A 21,445-nucleotide genomic window follows, 5' to 3' on the forward strand; every position below is an offset into this window, starting at 1 on the left:
ATGCACACTTCAGTATCTCAGCAGAAAAAGTAGGTCATCGAGACTTTTAGCCTTTTTTTATGAGTGCTGTGAATTCAGTTTTTCACCCACTATATTAATAGAGAAGTGTGACTTCAGACGCAGCCAAAGTCTTCAGAGCGTTTGAACTGCTTTGACTTCGTGACCAGGAGAAAGTATACACTAATTATGCAATTATAGTGAACACTTGGAATTAAGACTATTTTCATGTCAGCGTTTGCATTCATGACAATGAAGAGCAGATGAACCTCATTCTGTTGGGTTCGGATCATTTAATTTTTGCATGAATGAACCCTTTATTAAACATCATGAATCACTCAAGAGAAACAACCAACAAACGTGTCGCAGGAGCTTCATTTTATTATGTGCTTGTAGCTGCAACCATGCATGATCATTCTCAGTCCTGATGTTGATACAGACGAGTAGCTTTATAACAGCGTGATGATAAATAAATACAGAGGATATAAAAACAGATAAAAAACAACAGCGATGCAGACGCCGTCTGGGCCGCGGGCCGGAGTATACGCTGCTGCGCAGGAGTCCATATAAAACGCTTCCTCCTGCAGAAGCCGATCAACAGATCTGAAACACAGACGTCACATGATCACTGAACAGAAGAGGTGATGAGGTCGCTCTGGACGAAAGCGTCGGTGTAAACGTGTACCTTTGTTCAGGGCAGATCCTTCTGGATGCGGTTCAGAATGTTTCCGTACACAAGGTTGTACAGCTGTTCCTTAGACATGGTTCCGTCTAGTTGCACTGAAACACAAAAACAAACGGATATTAGGGATGACTTCGTATATATATGACAAATCATTTGTGGATAACACAGCGTTTCCATCCCATGTGTTCAAGAGAACAAAACTCATTTCATATCAGAAATTAAAATACAAGTCGTTTTAATCGGGCTCTTTTCTCCTCCATCATAAATGAGTTTGTCTCAGACGCTGTCATGTGATCTTGCGTTCAGATGCGAGACGCTTCTGGAGGGAATTAAACCAAATCATTCTGTTGACAGACTGTGACGTTTCAGAACCAAACATGTGAGATGCTGCGATGTGATTGGTGCGCTGGTTAGTCCAGTTATCCAATCACAGCCTCTGCTGAGGCAAAGTCACATGATGGATTTATTCAGTAAATGTGTTTATGCGCATGTCTTATCAAATAAAACATCGAAAAGTCATCATTTTGACTCAGCTTAAGTTATGATTTCAACTTTTGTCTTAATTTTAACTTAACGTTAGTTTGTAATTTCAACTTTTCACTTTTTATGTCGTAATTATGACCAAGTCATAATTACATACATTTCATAATTTTACTTAATTTGTCATAATTTCAACTTTTTGTCAATTTCATAATTAACACTTTAAGTGATACAGAATGTCATAATTTGACTTTTTATGATAAAACATCATCCGCCTCAATTGAGTGCTTATGTTTTTATCCAGCATTTTTTATGCAATATAAAAAAAAAAATTGGATGGAAAAATAGCAATAGAATTCAAGATGCGACACTTACCGACATCAACTCCTGAGTCTTCCATGATTTTAGTATGTTTCACATACATGGGCCAGACATGTCCGTCGAACAGACCGGGGGGGTCCGGGACGGCATAGTTCCTTGAACTGAAACAAACACACACACACACACACACACACACACACACACACACACACACACACACACACACAGAGTGAGCTCAGGTGTGTGTCGAATCTCCTCCTCCAAACGCAGCAGGCGTGACACTCACCTCCTCCTCTTTTTGCATTCTTCGTATGGAATGGAAATAAAGTATCGTTGGTCGAACACATCGATCAAAGGTCTGCGCAGAAGAAAGCAGCGTTCAGTAAAAGCACATCGTGTTCGATCGCGTGTGTGTGTGTGTGTGCGACACTCACCCGTAGGTGTAGAGCAGGAAACCCTCCACGATCAGGATATGAACGTCCTCATCCCGAGCGCGTGGAAGGATCTCCGAGTCCAGGCTGATGTTGACGCCGTGAGATCGCTCAAACTTGACGGGGTTCTGCTGCCAGGCGGTGATGGTGCTCATCATGGCGTCCATGTCCAGAGCGCTGATGACTGCAAACACACCACAAATGAGCGGAGGGGACACGCAAACAGGCGTCTCGGTTAAATGAACATGCAAAACCACACGCACCAAGCCCTTGGCTTACCATCGTACTGCTTAAAGCCATCTTCACCAACTTCAATCTCATCTTGGGGCTGAAACATACACCAATGAGATGCACTCCAGAACACTGTGCTCGGATCACCCCGACACCACCGCTAAACCTGAGAAACAGCTGACTAGGGCTGGGAATATCAAATGCTCGATTTTAATTTTGATGAACCCTTTTGGATTCTTAAATCGATCTTTTAGATGCTGTTTTCAGTTGATGAATGAACAAAACTTTATAAACGTTATTTGTAGTTCCTGCGATCCAATCATCTTTGATACTTTTGATATAAAGCAAAGCCTCGGCTATCAAATTCTGTTTATGTTATTAAATTCAGTCAATAAATGTGTTTTTGTGGCTTTCGTGAACTGATCGTCTCTTTACTACAGGTTGCAGCACCAAAGAAACATGCATGAACATCAGAAGGGATGTTGAAAGATTCCGAACAACTTACTGAAATGAATCACGTCTCATGGATCACGTAATGGATCAGTGTTTCAACCGTGGAAAGATTTCAATAAAACAGTTTGAGAATAATAATGTCACATAATTTACCTCAGAAAAGACATTGTGTCTATAAACTCGATAGTTAGCTAGAAAAATAACTCGAGATTAAATATTGAACGGGTTAAGCAAAGATATAATGAATATATAGTTAAAATATTAATGCACGTTTGAATAAACCGGTCAAGAAAACATGTGTTATGATAGCTACTTTTTTTTTTTAGGGTTCCTGTTTAGTGTACAACTTTAGTTGAGAGAGATGGTTTACATTGTAACTGTACTATACCGAAGATATATCGAAGCAAATTGAGTTCGATATTGAATTGAATCGTGAAATGTGTGTCATTGCCCAGCCCTACAGCTGAATGTAAAGCTCTGGTTTCTGCTTATACTGACCTTGAAGAAATCATCCTGATGGACCACACAGCAGTTGGGCAGGTTCTTGATCAGTCTGTCCGTCAGTGTCGTTTTACCCCCATTTGTGACCCTGTGGAGCGAAACATATGCATCACGTTATTGTTTTGGACATGCATTGAGTTATTATTTAGATGCGAATATGAATGTGTCAATCATTCAGCACCAAAATACAGAAGTGCCACGCCTTTACTTTACATTATTTGCTTTACAGTATTTAACAACTGGCTGATTTTCAACTGTATTCCTTCAGACAGATGTTAAATGAAACATAAAAACATTATAATTTACAGACATTAAAAAAAACACCACATAAATAACACAAACTGTGCATCACATGTGGAATAAACTAAAGTAACGGTTACGTTACATTACCAAAAGTAATCGTAGCGTCTGCAGATTTACCGTAGTTACTTTTTTTGCGTTACTGTTTTTACAAAGATTCTGAAGCGACATTAATTCCCGAGACTCATTTTTAAATCGTCTTCACTTCGCATGAATGAATCACGCTTCAGAATCTTTGTGAAGTCTTTCTGATCGTTTAACTGAGGTACTCTGGCGGGAAACGCGGTTGCTGTGGTGATTTCTTTGACAAATAGAATGAGTGGCACGCGCACCACGCGGCCAGCATCGAGCACGCGCTCACACTCACCCTCCGATGCCGATGATGAGCTTCATCCTCAAACTGAGACAGGCGCGCGTCGATGTGCGAAAAGTCGTTAATTACACCAAATACGGATCGATGACCGTACGAAGGAAAGCGTGAAAAGAGAAGGTTAAAGGAAATGTCAACTACTCGAGTCCTCCATGACGGTCAATGAAAGCTGGACGATGGCGCTTCCTCGCGATCTTCCACCAAGAGAAACTCGTGTGCTCGCGTCCGTTCAGACACTACTCTCTGCTGCGCGCTGATTGGCTATATAAACGCAGCAGGCCAACGCAAAACCACACGTGACCAATCAGAGAGCCGGTGCTTAAGCTCCGCCCAGCGTGGGTGTCACGAGTGAGGCAGTCAAACCATATTTTTGTGTTTCCTGATTTTCCTTTGCAATTCTGAGTGGAATTTTTTATATATTACTAAAGAAAAACTGATGTTTTTAATTTGACGAATCTTGGTATTTCTTTTGGCTAGATATTTTATACTTCAACTTCTTTTTTGTAGATGTAAATTGTTTCTTTTTGTTTCGTGAAGTGTTCAGTGTTTTTCCATGAACCGTTTATCCCTTACATGGATTCATTTGGATCCACATTCCACATTAATCTCTTCAGAACAAACACTTAAAATATGCAACTGCCATGCGCCTCAAAATTATGCATTATAAATGTTAAAATCTAAATTCCCAGACTCATCTTAGTTACTCTCCTTTTTGTAATAATAATAATAATAATAATAAGTTCTTACAAACAAACAGCAAATATTTTAAATCAATAAATAATAAATTAATTTATTACAGTTCCTGAATCGAAAGGAGTTTGAAGCAATAAAACATTATATGAGCGGCGCCCCCTGGTGGAGAAGGCGAGCTTTCATCATCAGGTACAGTTTTATATCGTGTTCATGAAAATCATGGCGGGTTTTCAAGTTTTAGTTCATCAAAATGAAAAAGAAATTACGTTAAACAATATTTGAGGTAAATGCGGCGCGATCACTACACAAAACTACATATCCCATGATTTATTTGAACGGAGCGCGGCGGAAGAGGGCGGAGTCACCGTCAGCTCTCTGACAGACACTTTCAGGAAGTGCTCGAGGTAAGGCATCACATCTTCCCTTTTTATTTAAACATTTCGGACAAAAATTAGTTATTATAGGCGCACTTTGTGTTATTAAAGATTGTCTTTTCAACTCAATTTAATTTTGTTCCTTAAACTGTGCTCTACGAGAGCTTGTTTGACTGTTAGCATGCTAGTTTGTGGCTGAGGTTTCCTGCTGCGCGTTTGTATATATTCATATTAGATGAATATAAATTATTTATGTAATATTTAACAGCTTCTGACACCTGTAACAGCTCTAAACCGCGGCACTTATATTCTAAGACCAAATAAGAATCTGTCGTGTGAGAATCAGATTTGATCTGATAATAATGTAATCGATGATCATCTGCAGTTTGATGGTTTTTGATCAAAACTACATCATCAGTCTTCAGTGTCACATGATCCTTCAGAAATCATTCTAATATGATGATTTGATGATCAAGAATCATTTATGATTATTATCAATGTTGAAAACAGCTTCATATTTGTGTGGAAACCGTGATATAATTTAATTTTCACGATTTTTTGATGAATAGAAAGTTTAAAACAACATCATTTATTTGAAATAGAATATTTAGTAACATTATATTCTATTTAAATGTCTTTAGAGCCACTTTTGGTTAATTTAATGCATCCTTGTTGAATAAAAATATTAATTTATTTTTTTTATTTTTATTTTACTGATTCAAGTGGTCATTTATGACAGTTTCCACTGAAATCTGAACTGTTTTCAACACTGATAATAATCATAAATGTTTCTTGATCATCAAATCATCATATCAGAATGATTTCTGAAGGATCATGTGACACTGAAGACTGGAGTAATGATGCTGAAAATTCAGCTTTGATCACAGGAATAAATTACACTTTACTATATATTCACATAGAAAACTGCTGATTTACATTATAATAATATTTTGTGATTTTACTGTATTTTTATCAAATAAATTCAGCTTTGATCACAGGAATAAATTACACTTTACTATATATTTACATAGAAAACAGCTAATTTACATTGTAATAATATTTCACAATTTTTACTGTATTTTTGATCAGATAAATGCAGACTTGTGAGCAGAAGAAACTCTTTCAGAAACATTAAAAAATCTGAATTATTCAAAACATTTGAGGGCTGGTGTACATGTTTAAACAGGTACTCATGTGTGTGTGTGTGTGTGTGTGTGTGTGATGCTGATGTCCTCCATCTTTCAGGAGGATCCAGTGACCCCCATCAGCGACGCCTCACATGTGAAATCAGCTTCCGGCAGACGCTTGTGGCCGCTGAGCGAGAGGTTCGATACTGCAAGACACACAGGAAGAGAGAAAAGAAAGTCATCGGGAGGAAGTCTCTGCAGAAGGAGCATGACAGAGTTCTGGGTGTGTTTCAGCTGCTGCGTCGCTGAACAGCCGCAACCCGTGAGTCAAAACACGCTAAACACACGCTTCAGCTGTTACGAGTCCAGGGTTCGGCGTGAGCGGAGACTCAGATCCCAGCCGAACCCGTCAGAGGCTCGACGCAGCCTGTCTCCCTGTGTCTCGGCTCATTGTTCTCGTGTTGTGTGTGAATTGCAGAAGCGGAGGCGGAGGATAGATCGCTCCATGATTGGAGAACCCACAAACTTTGTTCACATGACGCACGTGGGCTCTGGAGACATGGGTATGCCAGCTGTGAGTATGACTCGGACATATTTCTCTACATTTTTTGCACTGCAACATTTGTTAAATGTAAAATATTCTCAAACACATTTATATTAAATCATGACGTCTCTTAGTTTTGAGTTTGCATAGAAAAAAATATACTTGCACTGATTTACACTTTCTACAAAAAATAATTCGAAAACGGACATTCTTTTATAAGAATAACATGAATGAGGCGGAGGTTACTGAAAGACATCCCAGGCTGAAAAAGAGGGTTAAATCTGCATAAATTAAATTCAGTACAACACACATTCCCATGATAAATAAATGATAAAGCATCATCGTTATTTTTTTGCCATTACAGTAATGAGAATTTAGGGGGGAAATGTACGGAAGAGGATTAGGGCCAAACAGTAATAAAAAAATTAAACCATCTCGAGTTTAAAGTCATTGAAATGAGAGATTGAACTCATTAAATTTCAAGAAAAAAAGTTGAAATAAAATGTTGAGAAAAAACCTGCGTTTTGAGAAAAATTGTCTTGAAATGTAATGAGTTTTTTCTCGAAACACTGTGACTTTTCTCGAAATGTAATGTTTATTCTCAGCATTTTATTTCTACTTTCTTCTCAATTTATCCAATTTAATCTCTCATTATAATGACTTTAACTCGGGATGGTTTTATGTTTTTATTATTGTTTGGCCCTAATCCTCTACCGTAGAGAAATGTGCTTATTGTCATAAATTGATTGAAATTAAAATGTTATAATGCAGAAACAAATGTAAAAAAAACTTTCATTATCTATACAAAATATTATTGCATACTTATTAAACATCAAAAATATTACCATTAACTCTAATTTCTGTGTTTTGTCTCGTAATGTGACCCGGACACCTTTCCTGAGATTCCTCAGAAATCAGCAGGATTTACATGAGTTTGGGAAGAGGATATTTGACTAACAAACACCTGATGTGTTCTGTCCGTCTGTCTCGGCAGGTGAACTCGGTGCAAGCGCAGATGAAATCCAAAGGCGGTTACGGGAACGGCACAGCGGAGAGCGTTCAAGGCTAGTCAGGTGACTGCATTCACTGGGGTGACTCTAGGACGGAGGAACCTTTGATCTGTAGAAGCTTGTTTCTGCCACAGAGTAAAAAGCATGTTTTCTCACAGTTCCTAGTTTAAATCTCACAATCCAGACTTTTTCCCCTCACAATTCTGTTTTTTCCCACCATGGAATAACAACAACAAAAAAAAGAGTTTTTTCCCCGCTATTTCGAATTTATGTCTTGTGATTTGGACTTTAAAACTCACACGTTCGAGTTTATATCTCACGATCCTGGCTTCTTTCCTCTGATTCATGAATTATAAACTTGCAATTTTGACTTTTTTTATTGGAATTCTGAGTTTACATCTCGAGGTTCTGATTTTTTTCCGTCCCAGAATAACAAAAAAAAAAAAAAAAGGTAATTGCAACATTTAATCTCACAATTCTGACTTTTAATCTTGCAATTCTGTTTTTTGTGGGAGTTTTGTGAAATGGAATAACAAAATAATAAAGGCAATTGCAACTTTTTTCTCGCAATTCCAAACTTATATCTTGCGATTCCGACTTTATAGTGTGAAATTCAGAGTTTATATCAGATTCACAAATTATAAACTCACAATTCTGACTTTTTTTTATTGGAATTCTGAGTTTACATCTCAAAATTTTATATATATATATATTTTTTTTTTTTTCCTCCACAGAACAAAATAAAAAAGAAACTGCAACTTTTTAACATTTTCTTTTCTCATAAAATATGAGACTCACAATTCTTTTTTTATCAAAAAGTTTTTTTATTTGTCAAAGAATAATTTAATTATAATAATTTAAAGGTAATGCAACTTTTTATCTCACAATTCTGACTTTTAATCTTGTAATTCTGTTTTTTGTGGGAGATTTTTGCCACGGAATAACAATAGAAAAAGAAAAATTTTCTTGCAATTCTGCTTTTTTTCCCCTTTTTTGTTCATCACAGAATAATAAAAAAAAAAGGTAATTGCAAGTCCAAACGAATATCTTGCGATTCCGACTTTATAGTGTGTAATTCCGAGTTTATACCTCACAATCCTGGCTTTTCCTCTGATTCATTAATTATAAACTTGCAATTTTGACACTTTTTTTTCTTGGAATCTCGAAATTCTGTTTTTATTTGTCTCAGAATAAAATAAAAAAAGGTAATTACAACTTTTTATCTCACAATTCTGACTTTAATCTTGCAATTATATATTTGTTTTGCCACAGAACAAAAATAAAAAAAGGAAACTGACTTTTAAATGTCTTTTTCTTTCTCGCAGTTTTTTCTTTTTTTTTTCCGTTTGTTTTTTCTCCGATAATTGCAGCACTTTCTCTCAGAATTGACTTGTGAGATTGAATTGTGAGATTAAAAGTCACAATTTATTCGGTGACAGAAACAAGCTCCACTGCTGCAGTTCAACCCTCTGATGATTTAAATCACCAAATCATGTTCTGCTGTAATTCTGCTTGATAATATAAAGAAAACAATCAATGTGACGTGATCCAGTCCTGTGTGTTCTCAGAGATCCGTCACGTGTCTGTGTGTCCTGAAGCTCACATCCCTGTGTGTGTGTGTGTTTCAGGCTCGTCCTCTGAAGACACTGGAGCAGCGCTGGCGTCGACGGCTGTAGATATCTGTAATGAAAGCACTGCTGATCTTTAACTGCTTCTGTACAAACGACCTGTAACGGTAGAGATTGATCAGAAACGTGATTACTGTGTGAGGATCAATATTCTGATCAGAGTTTCCCATGAATCTCTATTTATCTCATGGTTTACTGGTGGCTGGCCACACAAACTCACACACCGAACGCTGGTATTAGGTCTGTAAGAACCGCTTTTTGTTACGTTTTGTACCTTTCCCATGTTCCCCGGCTCACGGGATGTTCTTCTTTTGTTTTTATCTTTTAAATGTGCCGTAAACTTGAAATGTGCACCCGACTGTAATATTTGTGACGCTCTCACGGGACGCGTCGACAGGAAAGTATTTTTGTACAAATCGTGATCATTTTCATTCTGATGCCTAAATAAAATTACAACCTTGTAAAACTTTGTGTTCGTGTTTGATATTATTATAATCACACATTCTTGGATGAACAAACCTCTGGTTTTTCAGGTTTTGTCAGTTCTGAGAGTTCCAGACCTTCAGGTTTATAAACTCTCGAGGAAATAAATACATCAAAAACACTTTAAGTGTGTAATCTATTAAGTATATATATATATATATATATATATATATATATATTAGTACAAATAGAGGAGATTATAAAAGTTTTTATTTCTATTTCTATTTGAGTGTGACGCGTCACACTCATGTGATCGAGCGTCTGAACGCGGAAGAGGAAGTGAAAGCATTTATCGTCCCTGTAAACATGACAGAAGCGAAACTTGGAAAGTGAGTTGAGGATTTTGAGTTAAACACGACTGCAGAAACTCAGTGATGGCGGTGAAAGAGTCGATGTTCCTCCTGCTGCTGCTCTTCTTCTCTCAGGTGAGCTGAACATGTCGAGTCTGTCAGAAACTGAAGCGCCATTAATGAGTGAATCAGCGAGAGTGTGTGTGTGTGTGTGTGTGTGTGTGTGTGTGTGTCTCAGGTCGACGGTCAGGAGGCGATTCTGCGCGTGTCGAATGGACCTACAGTCCGGGAATACTGTCTGGTGTTCAACTCCAGCTGGAGCAACATCTCCCAGAGCCCGACTGAAGCTGTGAGACCACTTCAGATTATCTTGTGTTTTTATGCTTAAATTACATTTTAGCAATCAAAAAGCATTTCTTAATTAACTGAAATCATGAAACTGATATAATTTAACGATTTATTAAAGTTTAGCGAAAATAAAGTTTCTATAAAAGGGTTATTTCACGCAAAAATAAAAAAAAAGTAATTTATTCCACACCCGTAAGACCTTCGTTCATCTTCAGAACACAAATTAAGATGTTTTTGATGAAATCCGATGGCTCAGTGAGGCCTGAGCAATGACATTTCCTCTCTCAAGATCCATTAATGTACTAAAAACATATTTAAATCAGTTCATGTGAGTACAGTGGTTCAATATTAATATTATAAAGCCACGAGAATATTTTTGGTGCACCAAAAAAAAAAAAAAAAAATAACGACTTATATAGTGATGGTCGATTTCAAAACACTGCTTCAGGAAGCTTCGGAGCGTTACGAATCTTTTGTGTCGAATCATGATTCGAACTGCTGATTCGACACGCTGATTCATAACGCTCCGAAGCTTCATGAAGCAGTGTTTTGAAATCGGCCATCACTATATAAGTCATTATTTTGTTTTTTTGGCGCACCAAAAAATTATTATTTTTTTTACAGTAACAAGGGCCTTACGTGAATCTACTACAAATATATCAGTTGGCTTACCCAACTGTGTGTGTGTGTGTGTAGGTGGGCTATCCGCTGGTGAACCTGACGTCCAGTCAGCTGTGTGATGCGAGTCATGTGACCCCGGGCTCTGTGAAGGGTAAGGCTGTGGTGGTGATGCGCGGAGGCTGTGAGTTCAGTCAGAAAGCTCTGGTCGCTCAGAGTCTGGACGCGTCTGTGCTTCTGATCGCCAGCAATACTGATCTGGTAAGAGTCTGATTGATCTGCTGCTGCTTTCACCTCAAACACAGTGTGAACCCTCAGTGTCTGAACTCCATCTCACCAGGTGACGCCAGCGGCCAACGAGTCCGAGTACAGCAAGGTGAAGATTCCTCTGGCCCTGCTGAGATACCGGGACGTCCTGGATGCGCTGAAGGTGAGGAAAAGATTCTGTGTGTGTGTGTGTGTGTGTGTGTGTGTGTGAGAGAGTGTGTGTTGATGGCGAGTCTCTGCTCTCAGGTGTTTCCTCAGGGAATGGAGGTGAGGTTATACGCTCCACCTGTGCCGTCGTTTGACGCCAGCATCATCGTCATGTTGTTGATCGCCGTGTTTACGGTGACCATGGGCGGATTCTGGAGCGGAGCAGCAGAAAAGTGAGTGACATCACAGGTTCAGGCCATTAAACGTGTCATGTGACAGAGTGTTGACGCTGCGTCTGCGTGTGTCCAGGGCGAGGCAGGCCGCGGATCCGTCGTCTGAGGCGGGCGACGGCCGGTCCGACAGCGGTGAGCTCTCGCTCTACTCTCCTCTGAAGGTGCTGCTGTTCGTGGCCATGATGTGTGTGATGCTGGTGCTGATGTACTTCTTCTACAAGTGGCTGGGTGAGTCTCGCAGCAGCAGCTACAGGAAGTGACACCAGGAACGTGACTGATGCTTGTTTTCTCCTGTAGTGTATGTGATCATCGTCATATTCTGCCTGGCGTCAGCATCGGCGCTCTATAACTGCCTGGATTCTCTGATGACGGCTGTGGGCTGCGGGACGCTCAGGTGAACAAACACACGCACATGTATTCACCGAACGCTAACGGTTAATAAAACCGCCACTGTAACGATAACTATAATGGTTACCATTACAGTAAGTGTAACAATAAATATAACAATAACTGTAATGATAACTAACTATAATTGTTACTTTTACTATAACAGTAACCATAGCAATGAATGTAATGATAACTGTAACTATAATAACTGTAACATTATAATGGTAACTGTAACATTAAATATAACGATAACAATAACTAATGACAGCTATAATGATTTCTATAACTAACTGTAACAATAAAAATAGCAATAACTGAAATGATAACTGTAATTATATCAATAACTGTAACTTTATAACAATATCTAACTATAATGATTACTATAACAGTAACTATAGCAATAACTGTAACATAACTATAGTAATAACTGTAACGGTAATGATAACTGTAACCATAATGTTATTATAACTAGCAGTAACTGTAATAATAAATATTACAATAACTGTAACGATAACTAACTATTATGGTTACTTTTACTATAACAGTAACTATAGCAATAACTGTAATGACAACTGTAACTATAATAACTGTAACGTTAATGACGACTAATGTTACTATCACTAAAAGTAACTAACAATAACGGTAACTGTTACATAACTGTAACTAACAATAACTGTAACATGGCTATAATGATAACTGTAACAAAACAATATAGTGATAACTGAAATGATAATTCTAACGGTAACTGTAACATTAAATATAACGATAACAATAACTAATGACTAGTAATAACTAACGGTAATGATAACTTTAACCATAACGTTATTATAACTAGCAGTAACTGTAATAATAAATATTACAATAACTGTAACGATAACTAACTATTATGTTTAGTATTACTATAACAGTAACTATAGCAATAACTGTAATGGTAACTGTAACTATAACAATAACTGTAACATAACTATAACAATAACTAAAATAACTGTAATGATAACGATAATTAACTATAATGTTACTATCACTAACAGTAGCAATAATTGTAACTGTTAGATAACTGTAACTAACAATAACTGTAAAATGGCTATAATGATAACTGTAACAATAACTCTAAATATAATGTTACTATAACTATAACAGCAACTGTAATGATAACTGTAACTATAATGATTACTATAACGTAACTAACAATAAATATAGTGATAACAATAACTATAATGACTTAACTATAATGATTTATATAACAGTAACTGTAACAGTAATTATTGCAATAACTGAAATTATAACAAATTAAAACAATAACTGTAATGTTATAACAATAACTGTAACTATAACGATTACGATAACAGTAATTGTAACAGAAACTATAACAATAACTGTTACATAACTATAATAACTGTAACGGTTATGATAACTGTAACCATAATGTTGTTATTATAACTTACAGTAACTGTAACAATAACTAGCAGTAACTGTTAAATAACTGTAATGATAATGATAACTAACAATAACACTAAATATAACGTCACTGTAACAGTAACTGTAATGATAACTATAACAGTAACTGTACCAATAACTGTAACTACAATGATAATGATAACTGTAACAATAAATATAGCAATAACTGTAACGATAACAATAACGACAGCTATAACTAATGATTTCTATAACTGTAACTGTAACAATAATTATAGCAATAACTGCAAAAACTGTAACTAAAACAATAACTGTAAAATTACAACAATAACTGTAACTATAACAGTAACTGTAACAAATAATTATAACAACAACTGTAACATTACTATAGCAGTATCTATAACGATAACTATAATGATAACTGTAACTAAAACAATAATTGTAATAAAACAATAACTATAACGGTAACTATAAAAGTAACTAACAATAACTGTAATGAGAACTATAACAACAACTGTAACTATAACGGTTACTATAGCAGTATCTGTAACAATAACTATAATTGTTACTATAACACTAACTAATAATAACTATAACAATAACTGTTAAGCGGGACATGAATGAATGCGAGGGACAGAATCTCGCAGGAGTGCCTAAAGCACTAAACCTAAAGTGATTTATTTAAAGTGAAACTGAAACTAGCGGTGTGTGTGAGATGAGCTGTACAATAATCTCACATTCCTCTGTCGTTCAACACACACTCAAATGTTTAGTGTGCTTGATGATAATCACATTATATAAGCTGCTTTGATTTTCACATTTCAGATGAAAAAATAACAGAAACTAGTGTGCACACTACATGCTCTGGTACTAGTTCAGGCTAGTATGAACACAGCTGTAACTCCACACCGTCCTGCTGTTGTCAAGCTTTTATGATCTGTGTGTGTGTGTGTTGTTTTTTTCCAGTGTGTCCTTCCGTGAGAGAAGCGTGTCTGTGCGGTCGCTGCTGCTCGCTGCCGTCTGCATCACACTGTCCGTGATCTGGGGCGTGTACAGGAATGATGACAGGTCTCACACACACACACACACACTCACACACACACACACTCACACACACACACACACACACACACGCACACACGCACACACACACGCACACACACACGCACGCACACTCTCACACACACACACACACACACACACACACACACACACACACACACACACACACACACACACACACACACACACACACACACACACTCTTCAGCACTGTTGTCCTGATCCAGTCAGTGGGTGTTTATAGCATGTGGTTTGTTTTCTGAGCGTCATGCTGCCGTTTACTCAACACAGAGTGATTCACGCAGTTTGTCGCTCAGCATCAGATCGTTCAGCTACAGTCCGCTCAAAAGAGATTTCTTTCTTCCCCTTCATCGTTTTGAATTCATTGTGGGCATTCTGAGTTCTCTCAGTTCTGCATTCAGTGTGTTTTTATATTTTGTGTGTGTGTGTGTGTGTGTGTGTGTTCTGTTAACAGCTGTTTGCATCACTATTACTTCATAATTATAAAATAGATTATTCTGACTAAATCTTAGGAAAATAACAGAATCAATGCTGCAAACTTGATCAAACATGTGACTAATGAAGTGTTTTACTGCGCTTCTGCTCTGATGTTCAGGTGGATCTGGATTCTTCAGGATCTGTTGGGCATCGCGTTCTGCCTGAACTTCCTGAAAACCATCAGCCTGTCCAACTTTAAGGTGAGGCGTGTTTCCAGCGGACCGGCGCTGCTCTGCTGCGGGTCTGACGTGTGTTTGTTGTTTCCTGCAGATCTGTGTGATTCTGCTGAGTCTGCTGCTCCTCTACGACGTCTTCTTCGTCTTCATCACGCCGTTCCTGACGCCTGTGAGTATCAGATGAAGCTTCTTCTCTATTGTGCCGTATATCCGAGTGAAACGCTTCTCAAACAAGAACAAATGTAGGGCGGGGCTTGATTTAGTCTGTGTGGAATTGATTGGATGGTTGTGGTTTGCTATTGGTGGATCTCATGTGAGTGACAGGTTGCCCCGCCCTCATCAGAGAAGAGAAGAGAAGAGATGCTGAAAGAGGAAGATATTCTGATTCACGATTGAGGAACATGAATTTAACACAATAATGATGAATCATTTAGAATAAACACTACATAAAAACAATTGTTCGTTTTGATTTCATGCTGGCTTTAATATGTGTGTGTGTGTGTGTGTGTGTGTGTGTGTGTGTGTGTGTGTGTGTGTGTGTGTGTGTGTGTGTGTGTTCAGAACGGAGAAAGCATCATGGTGCAAGTCGCTCTCGGTCCGGGCGCAGGTGGAGGAAAGGTGAGTGTGACCCTGTCATGTGATCTGTGTGTGTGTCATACAGTCGACTAACTCCAGCGACTGCTTCTGTCTCTAGGGTGGTGGCAAGGGGGTGGTGGTTCCAGCTGACCCGACGTCCTCCTATGAGAAGGTAAGACATTTTTCCTCCTTATGCCATGTTTACAAACGAGGACATCCCCTAAAGGAGCTTTTGAATGTACGCGAATGAAGTTCTTCAAATGTGTGACTGGCTGAAAATATAGTTTACGCAGTGTCTCATGTGTTTCACACGGTCTGTGTTTTCCAGTTGCCTGTAGTGATGCGTATCCCACAGTTCTCTGCGGTGGCTCAGAACCTGTGTATGATGCAGTTCTCCATTCTGGGCTACGGTGACATCATCATACCAGGTCAGAGTTTTTACACAGACGCAACGCTGTCAAATCAAGACCAAACCTGATCCAACCTCACGCCGACAGACTCCAAGATGAATGAGTGACGTTAAAGTGCCCCATTATGCTATTAATGTTGTTTAGAGTCTCCTGCAATGGGTTCACATTCATCCAAGATCTTTATTTTGGGATACAAAAACTCTGCACTTTGATCTTTTACATTCACAAACGGCTCATGAAAGGTCATGTCTCAGAAGGCAAACTCTCTCTCTGCAGGGCTGTTGGTGGCGTACTGCCACAGGTTTGACGTGTGGACGGGAAACTCCAGAAGAACCTACTTCATCTCCTGCGCTGTCGGTACGAGAGCAGATCTGTGCTCACTCTTGCCTGAACCGCAGCAGGAGAGCGCACTAACCGTGTGTTGTTGTGTACTCTAGCGTACGCCGCGGGTCTCGTGGTGACGTTTGCGGTCATGCTGGTGTCTAAGATGGGTCAGCCCGCTCTGCTCTACCTGGTTCCCTGTACGCTCCTCACCAGCTCCATCCTCGCCTCCGTGCGCAAGGAGTTCAAAGAGTTCTGGGCCGGTACCAGCTGTAAGGTGAGTCTCGGCGAGAGGATTTATTCTTCATCATTCCGTTCTTGTTGACTGCAGACAGTCTGGATGTGATCGTCACGTGTGTGTCACTGTCGAGCGCTTCCAGCCTCAGTGCACTGACGTTTCCACTCTCAAGTTAACTACTGTCATGGCAGAGCAAGTTAAAACTCTAAAAATGACTACATATTTTCTAAGCAATAACAATGATTCTGGCTGTCTGTGTGAGTGAGACGTGTTTTAATTTAAGACTGCTGTGTTATAAGACTTTAAATGTCTCCATCAGGTTCTGGACGAGTCTAGGAAGCCCTTATTATCAGGTTTGAGCTCTTGTTTTAGTCTTCGTCACTCTTGCTCTTGTCTGTGTTGTGTTTGTTCAGCTTCCTCCTCTCCTGCAGTACTCCTGTACAGCACTAGGTGGCGTTACAGTACGCAGATTGTGTGTGTGTGTCAGAGATGAGCTGCTTCTGTTTCTCCAGCATGTTTATCAGTTGCCTGATGTTTTCAGTTTCTGTTACTAACACACGAGTCACTGACTGTAAAATCAGAGTGTAACGCATCTGATTTTATCCTCTTTAAGCTGAATTCACACTGACAGTGATTAAATCGCTGCCGTTGATTTGTTCTCACTCAGTGGTGGCATCCAATCAGGTGTTACTGTCGTCGCATCACTTCACTGCTCATTTGCATAAGGTGGAGCTCTGCTGCTTTCTGCTGTGGAGTTCCTGTCAGTGTGAACATCACTTTACTTTAATGTCATAAACGACAACAGTGATTCGTTCTGAAGCAATTTAGCTTTTTTATACAAACAGTGGGTCTCGTTCAATAATGATTCCATGGATTATTCGTAAGTATTCTCACAGGAGAACTTGATGTATAAAATTATTGAAAATTATTTTTGTGTATGTGCGCTTTCCACTTCTAGTAGTTCCTACATTTTTTAAATTTTTAAATCATAAATTTAAAATTCATTTTAGTTCAAGTTATTAAACAATCCTGATTTGTTAGCAAAAACATTCCTATGCAGATTTCACACACACACACACACACACACACACACACACACACACACACACACACACACACACACACACACACACACACACACATTCTTGTGTACAGAATAAAGAGACATTATTTTTTTACATGCAAATTTTAATACATTTAAAAGCCAATTTTTAAACTCTTTTTAACTTTAGTTTTATATTTTTCCTTTGCATGGCATGTCACTGCCTCATAGGCAACATCATTTAAACATGCAACTGACTGTAACACACACACACACACACACACAACTAACACACACAGGACATGCGCCGCGTTACAGTAACGTCTGTCTCTGTGTCTCCTCAGATGGAGCCGCTGGATACGCCGGAGAAGTGAGGAACTGCTGAGGGATCCGTGACTGATCCGTGTTCCCTCTGACACGAGCTGCAAGCGACATGCCAACTGTAAATCTTCATGATGATTTGATGGGAATAATGAGCGTTGCTTCTGACTGATGAAGCATCATCATCATCATCATCATCATCATCATCATCACACTGGGACACTTTACTAAAATATCAGACTGTCTGAAAATGATTCTTTAAGGGGCCTTAAATTTTTTGGTCTTTCACTTTTTTTTTATGTGATAATTTTATAACGTAATGTTTGAAATATTCCACAAAACAGTAATGAAGTTTACTCTTTTTCTTTGTCATTGAATTAAATACAAATATGAAAACAAAACAGTGGATCATTGATGATTTCAGCTGCTGCAGACACTGACTGTGTGTAAAGTGTGTGTAAAGTGTGTGCTTGAGTGTGTGTGTTGAAGCGGTCAGGTGCTGCTGGAGGTGTGTGTGGGTGTGTGGGTGTGTGTGTGTGTGTGTGTGTGTGTGTGTGTGTGTGTGTCACTGACACTGGAGTTCTTGTGCATAATTAATAATAATACAGCGAAGAACCCGCTGATGCATGTTTGCAGCTCCTCACGCATCACAGGTCCAATACTAATGACTGGATGATTTCCATATTCATATACCATCATAATATTGACATGTACTTCAAAGACTATCATGGTACAGGAACTGCGGTTGCCACAATCTTTATATTATCATTATTATCCAGTATACTTATTGTGTTGATGTTGTATTGTGAAACACTCGTGCTGCTAACTGAGCAGAGATACGGGTGAGGTTTGGACAGGTTGGTGGTGTGGGTAAGTTAAAGGATTAGTTCACTTGAGAATTAAAATTTCCTGATAATTTACTCACCCACATGTCATGCATGTTCATGTCTTTCTTTCTTCAGTGGAAAAGAAATGAAGGAAAACATTCCAGGATTTTTCTCCATATAGTGGACTTCACTGGGGTTCAACGGGTTGAAGGTCCAAATGTCAGTTTCAGTGCAGCTTCAAAGAGCTCTACATGATCCCAGACGAGGAATAAGAGTCTCATCTAGAGAAACCATCGGACATTTACTAAAAAAAATAAAATTATATACTTTTTAACAACAAATGATCATCTTGCACTGCTCTGTGATGCTCCACGCATGACGTAATCATGTTGGAAAGGTCACACAAGATGTAAACAGAAGTACCGCGGTAGAAAAACTCCATCTCATTTTCTCCTCCAACTTCAAAATCGTCCGACATCATTGTTTTACCTTTTTTCGTAAAGGTTTCGTTTGACTTAGTCTTTGACGTTTTCTTTGTAAACACTGGATCGGTACTTCCACCTACGTCACGCGTGACCTTTCCAACATGATTACGTCATGCGTGGAGCATCACAGAGCAGTGCAAGACGAGCATTTGTTGTTAAAAAGTATATAATTTTATTTTTTTAGAAAATGGTCGATGGTTTCTCTAGATGAGCCTCTTATTCCTCGTCTGGGATCATGTAGAGCTCTTTGAAGCTGCACTGAAACTGACATTTGGACCTTCAACCCGTTGAACCCCAGTGAAGTCCACTATATGGAGAAAAATCCTGGAATGTTTTCCTTCATTTCTTTCCCACTGAAGAAAGAAAGACATCTTGGATGACATGGAGGAGAGGAAATTATCAGGACATTTTCATTCTGAAGTGAACTAATCCTTTAAGGAGTCAACATTGTAATGAAGTGTACATTAATTAATTACAGCTTAATTGCATGTATTTTTTAATGTAAATACAATGTAGAAACACGCAATAAGTGCACTGCATTTAAATGTTCCCACATAGTTAAATATGGAATCTTGTTTCGGCCAAAAATAATAAAATTGCGACTTTTTTAATCTCACGCAATTCTGACTGTTTTTTGAAAAAACATTCTGAATTGTCAGAATTGAGAGAAACAGGCAGAATTATTATTATTACCTTTGGCAGAAACACGCTTCCATGTTTAAAACACTTAATGTAAAGTGGGTCCACTAAATCTTTTTCATGTGAAACTGTTCATATTGTAACAATAAACTTTGCCTGTAGGTGAAAGTGAGAACGACGCGCCGCTCCGCCCTGCTCATGTGACGCGCCGCGGGCTGACTCAGCGGGAGGGACGGGCTCAAACCGACTCCGTCACGCCGCGTCAGTCCAGAGTCGCACAATTATGAAAAATCCACCTTCCGCTGGAGCTGCAGCGGACGCACACGACTCCCACCGCCGCCACCGGGCTTTCCTTCCTAGGCTTACCGAGCAGCGCAGCGCCGATAGATGGCTAGACGCCCCGGATCAGCGCCTCGTGAGTCTGAACGGTGAAGAGAATGGTACGGGTCCTTTCTAGTGTTTATCAGGCGCTGCGTGGCACACTGACGCCGAGTGCGTGTTTCAGAGGCGAGTCTCCGCTTGCTGCATGAGACGAACGCGCTTGACAGGCGCGGAGCTCCGTTGACGCTAGTCGGCGAAGCTCGAGCGTCGCGTCGCGGTTTTCTGGCGCGTGGTTCGCCGCTAGCTTTAGCTTCTTGACGCGTGAGAGGCTCGGTACCGGCGCAGCGGGCTGGAAACACCTGGCGTCGCGTTCACACGTAGATCACAACGATCGTGCGCGTTCCTGATATTTAAAGCCTCCGGTTATGAGAAAACGACTGAGTTAGCCTAGCTGCGCGCGCTGCTTCTCGCCGAACTATAAACAACCACGTGAAGAGAAATAACATTATTAATAATAAGATTCAGAATGAGTTGAATGGCGGGAGATCTGAGGAAATACCTGCGGTCGGATTATAGACGCTGCGCTGTTTATATGTTCATTAATACTTGTGTTTATGTTCATTAACACGTTTTGATTATTATAATCTCACTCATCTGCCGTCTTCTCTCTGGCGGTCTGTCAGTTGTGGCGGGGGCGCGCGCTTGGAACGTCACGTGTTGTCACTGACACGTCAACTGCGAACGATTAATCGAATAAACGCAGATGTGTTAAAGACCCTTCACATGAAAAGCAGTAATTAATGATATTAAAATATATTTTTATTCTTATTTTGTCGTCTGCCGCTTTAAATACTCGCGCTATTTAAAGCAGGATGGATTCTGATTGGCTGCCAATGTTTTTATCGTTCGTAAGCTTAAAAAAGAGTTCTGAAAACTATGGTTAATTGGTGGTTACCATAGTTTAAGGACAATAAACATGTTTTTTATATATAAATTTTTTTGGTAAAAATAAAAGTGGCGCGAATTCATCGTTCAAATCTTAACGAACAGCTGTTTTTTACATGCGCGCATCCGCGTAGACCTCCGGAGATGATATTGTAAATATTGTAAATCCTGCAAAGTTTATATATACTGTTAACGAACGACACCGTTCACGCTGTTGAGAGCGACGGTTAGATGAATATTTAAATATGTG

At 39.1% G+C, this 21,445-nt stretch overlaps 4 protein-coding genes across 7 annotated transcripts in view; 3 read left to right on the forward strand and 1 right to left on the reverse strand.

The window, feature by feature from the left end:
- Nucleotides 1-340: 340 nt before the first annotated feature.
- Nucleotides 341-4,008, reverse strand: mibp2 (muscle-specific beta 1 integrin binding protein 2). 2 transcript variants are annotated; one of them, XM_067389512.1, is made up of 8 exons: nucleotides 3,767-4,008; nucleotides 3,097-3,187; nucleotides 2,194-2,242; nucleotides 1,918-2,098; nucleotides 1,770-1,841; nucleotides 1,538-1,644; nucleotides 683-777; nucleotides 341-600 (listed from the first exon to the last, which is right to left on the reverse strand). In XM_067389512.1, the coding sequence occupies exons 1-7, from the start codon at nucleotides 3,790-3,792 to the stop codon at nucleotides 689-691; spliced, it is 615 nt and encodes a 204-aa protein (XP_067245613.1). In that variant the 5' UTR covers nucleotides 3,793-4,008; the 3' UTR covers nucleotides 341-600; nucleotides 683-688. The 2 variants fall into 2 exon arrangements, with proteins under 2 accessions (XP_067245613.1, XP_067245614.1); XM_067389513.1 differs by lacking the exon at nucleotides 2,194-2,242.
- Nucleotides 4,009-4,717: 709 nt separating this feature from the next.
- LOC137023007 (CDC42 small effector protein 2-like) lies at nucleotides 4,718-9,601 on the forward strand. Its single transcript, XM_067389514.1, has 5 exons — nucleotides 4,718-4,866; nucleotides 6,082-6,285; nucleotides 6,442-6,537; nucleotides 7,502-7,580; nucleotides 9,146-9,601. Exons 2-4 carry the CDS (start codon nucleotides 6,232-6,234, stop codon nucleotides 7,574-7,576), a joined length of 225 nt encoding a protein of 74 aa, XP_067245615.1. The 5' UTR covers nucleotides 4,718-4,866; nucleotides 6,082-6,231; the 3' UTR covers nucleotides 7,577-7,580; nucleotides 9,146-9,601.
- A 295-nt stretch (nucleotides 9,602-9,896) lies between these two features.
- On the forward strand, nucleotides 9,897-18,363 carry zgc:123258 (uncharacterized protein LOC641502 homolog). Its single transcript, XM_067390698.1, has 17 exons — nucleotides 9,897-10,053; nucleotides 10,157-10,267; nucleotides 10,963-11,145; nucleotides 11,225-11,314; nucleotides 11,398-11,531; nucleotides 11,608-11,759; nucleotides 11,829-11,925; nucleotides 14,301-14,402; nucleotides 15,013-15,094; nucleotides 15,165-15,239; nucleotides 15,632-15,688; nucleotides 15,765-15,818; nucleotides 15,975-16,074; nucleotides 16,333-16,413; nucleotides 16,494-16,654; nucleotides 16,935-16,968; nucleotides 18,002-18,363. Exons 1-17 carry the CDS (start codon nucleotides 10,003-10,005, stop codon nucleotides 18,040-18,042), a joined length of 1,605 nt encoding a protein of 534 aa, XP_067246799.1. The 5' UTR covers nucleotides 9,897-10,002; the 3' UTR covers nucleotides 18,043-18,363.
- A 1,866-nt stretch (nucleotides 18,364-20,229) lies between these two features.
- trpm7 (transient receptor potential cation channel, subfamily M, member 7) overlaps nucleotides 20,230-21,445 on the forward strand; it is a 31,800-nt gene continuing 30,584 nt past the window's right edge. For all 3 annotated transcript variants that reach the window (XR_010895552.1, XM_067390699.1, XM_067390700.1), the window contains exon 1: nucleotides 20,230-20,369. Coding sequence is in view for 2 of the 3 variants with exons in the window: in XM_067390699.1 (XP_067246800.1) it covers nucleotides 20,367-20,369 (3 nt within the window). In the remaining variant the exon portion in view is untranslated. The remainder of the gene's footprint in view (nucleotides 20,370-21,445) is intronic.

This window comes from Chanodichthys erythropterus, chromosome 7 (genome assembly GCF_024489055.1).
Source record: "Chanodichthys erythropterus isolate Z2021 chromosome 7, ASM2448905v1, whole genome shotgun sequence".
Lineage (NCBI taxonomy): Eukaryota > Metazoa > Chordata > Actinopteri > Cypriniformes > Xenocyprididae > Chanodichthys > Chanodichthys erythropterus.

Excerpts from the sequence above, each read along its gene's own strand:
- mibp2 (XM_067389512.1), bottom strand. The coding sequence starts at position 3,792 with ATGAAGCTCATCATCGGCATCGGAGG. Across the intron at positions 2,099-2,193 it reads TGGCTTTAAGCAGTACGATG|TCATCAGCGCTCTGGACATG; the intron begins GTAAGCCAAGGG and ends GTGTGTTTGCAG. Across the intron at positions 778-1,537 it reads AGACTCAGGAGTTGATGTCG|TGCAACTAGACGGAACCATG; the intron begins GTAAGTGTCGCA and ends TTTGTGTTTCAG.
- LOC137023007 (XM_067389514.1), top strand. The coding sequence starts at position 6,232 with ATGACAGAGTTCTGGGTGTGTTTCAGCTGCTGCGTCGCTGAACAGCCG. Across the intron at positions 6,286-6,441 it reads TCGCTGAACAGCCGCAACCC|AAGCGGAGGCGGAGGATAGA; the intron begins GTGAGTCAAAAC and ends TGTGAATTGCAG. Across the intron at positions 6,538-7,501 it reads GAGACATGGGTATGCCAGCT|GTGAACTCGGTGCAAGCGCA; the intron begins GTGAGTATGACT and ends CTGTCTCGGCAG.
- zgc:123258 (XM_067390698.1), top strand. The coding sequence starts at position 10,003 with ATGGCGGTGAAAGAGTCGATGTTCCTCCTGCTGCTGCTCTTCTTCTCT. Across the intron at positions 11,760-11,828 it reads CTTCTTCTACAAGTGGCTGG|TGTATGTGATCATCGTCATA; the intron begins GTGAGTCTCGCA and ends TTTCTCCTGTAG. Across the intron at positions 15,240-15,631 it reads TCACGCCGTTCCTGACGCCT|AACGGAGAAAGCATCATGGT; the intron begins GTGAGTATCAGA and ends GTGTGTGTTCAG.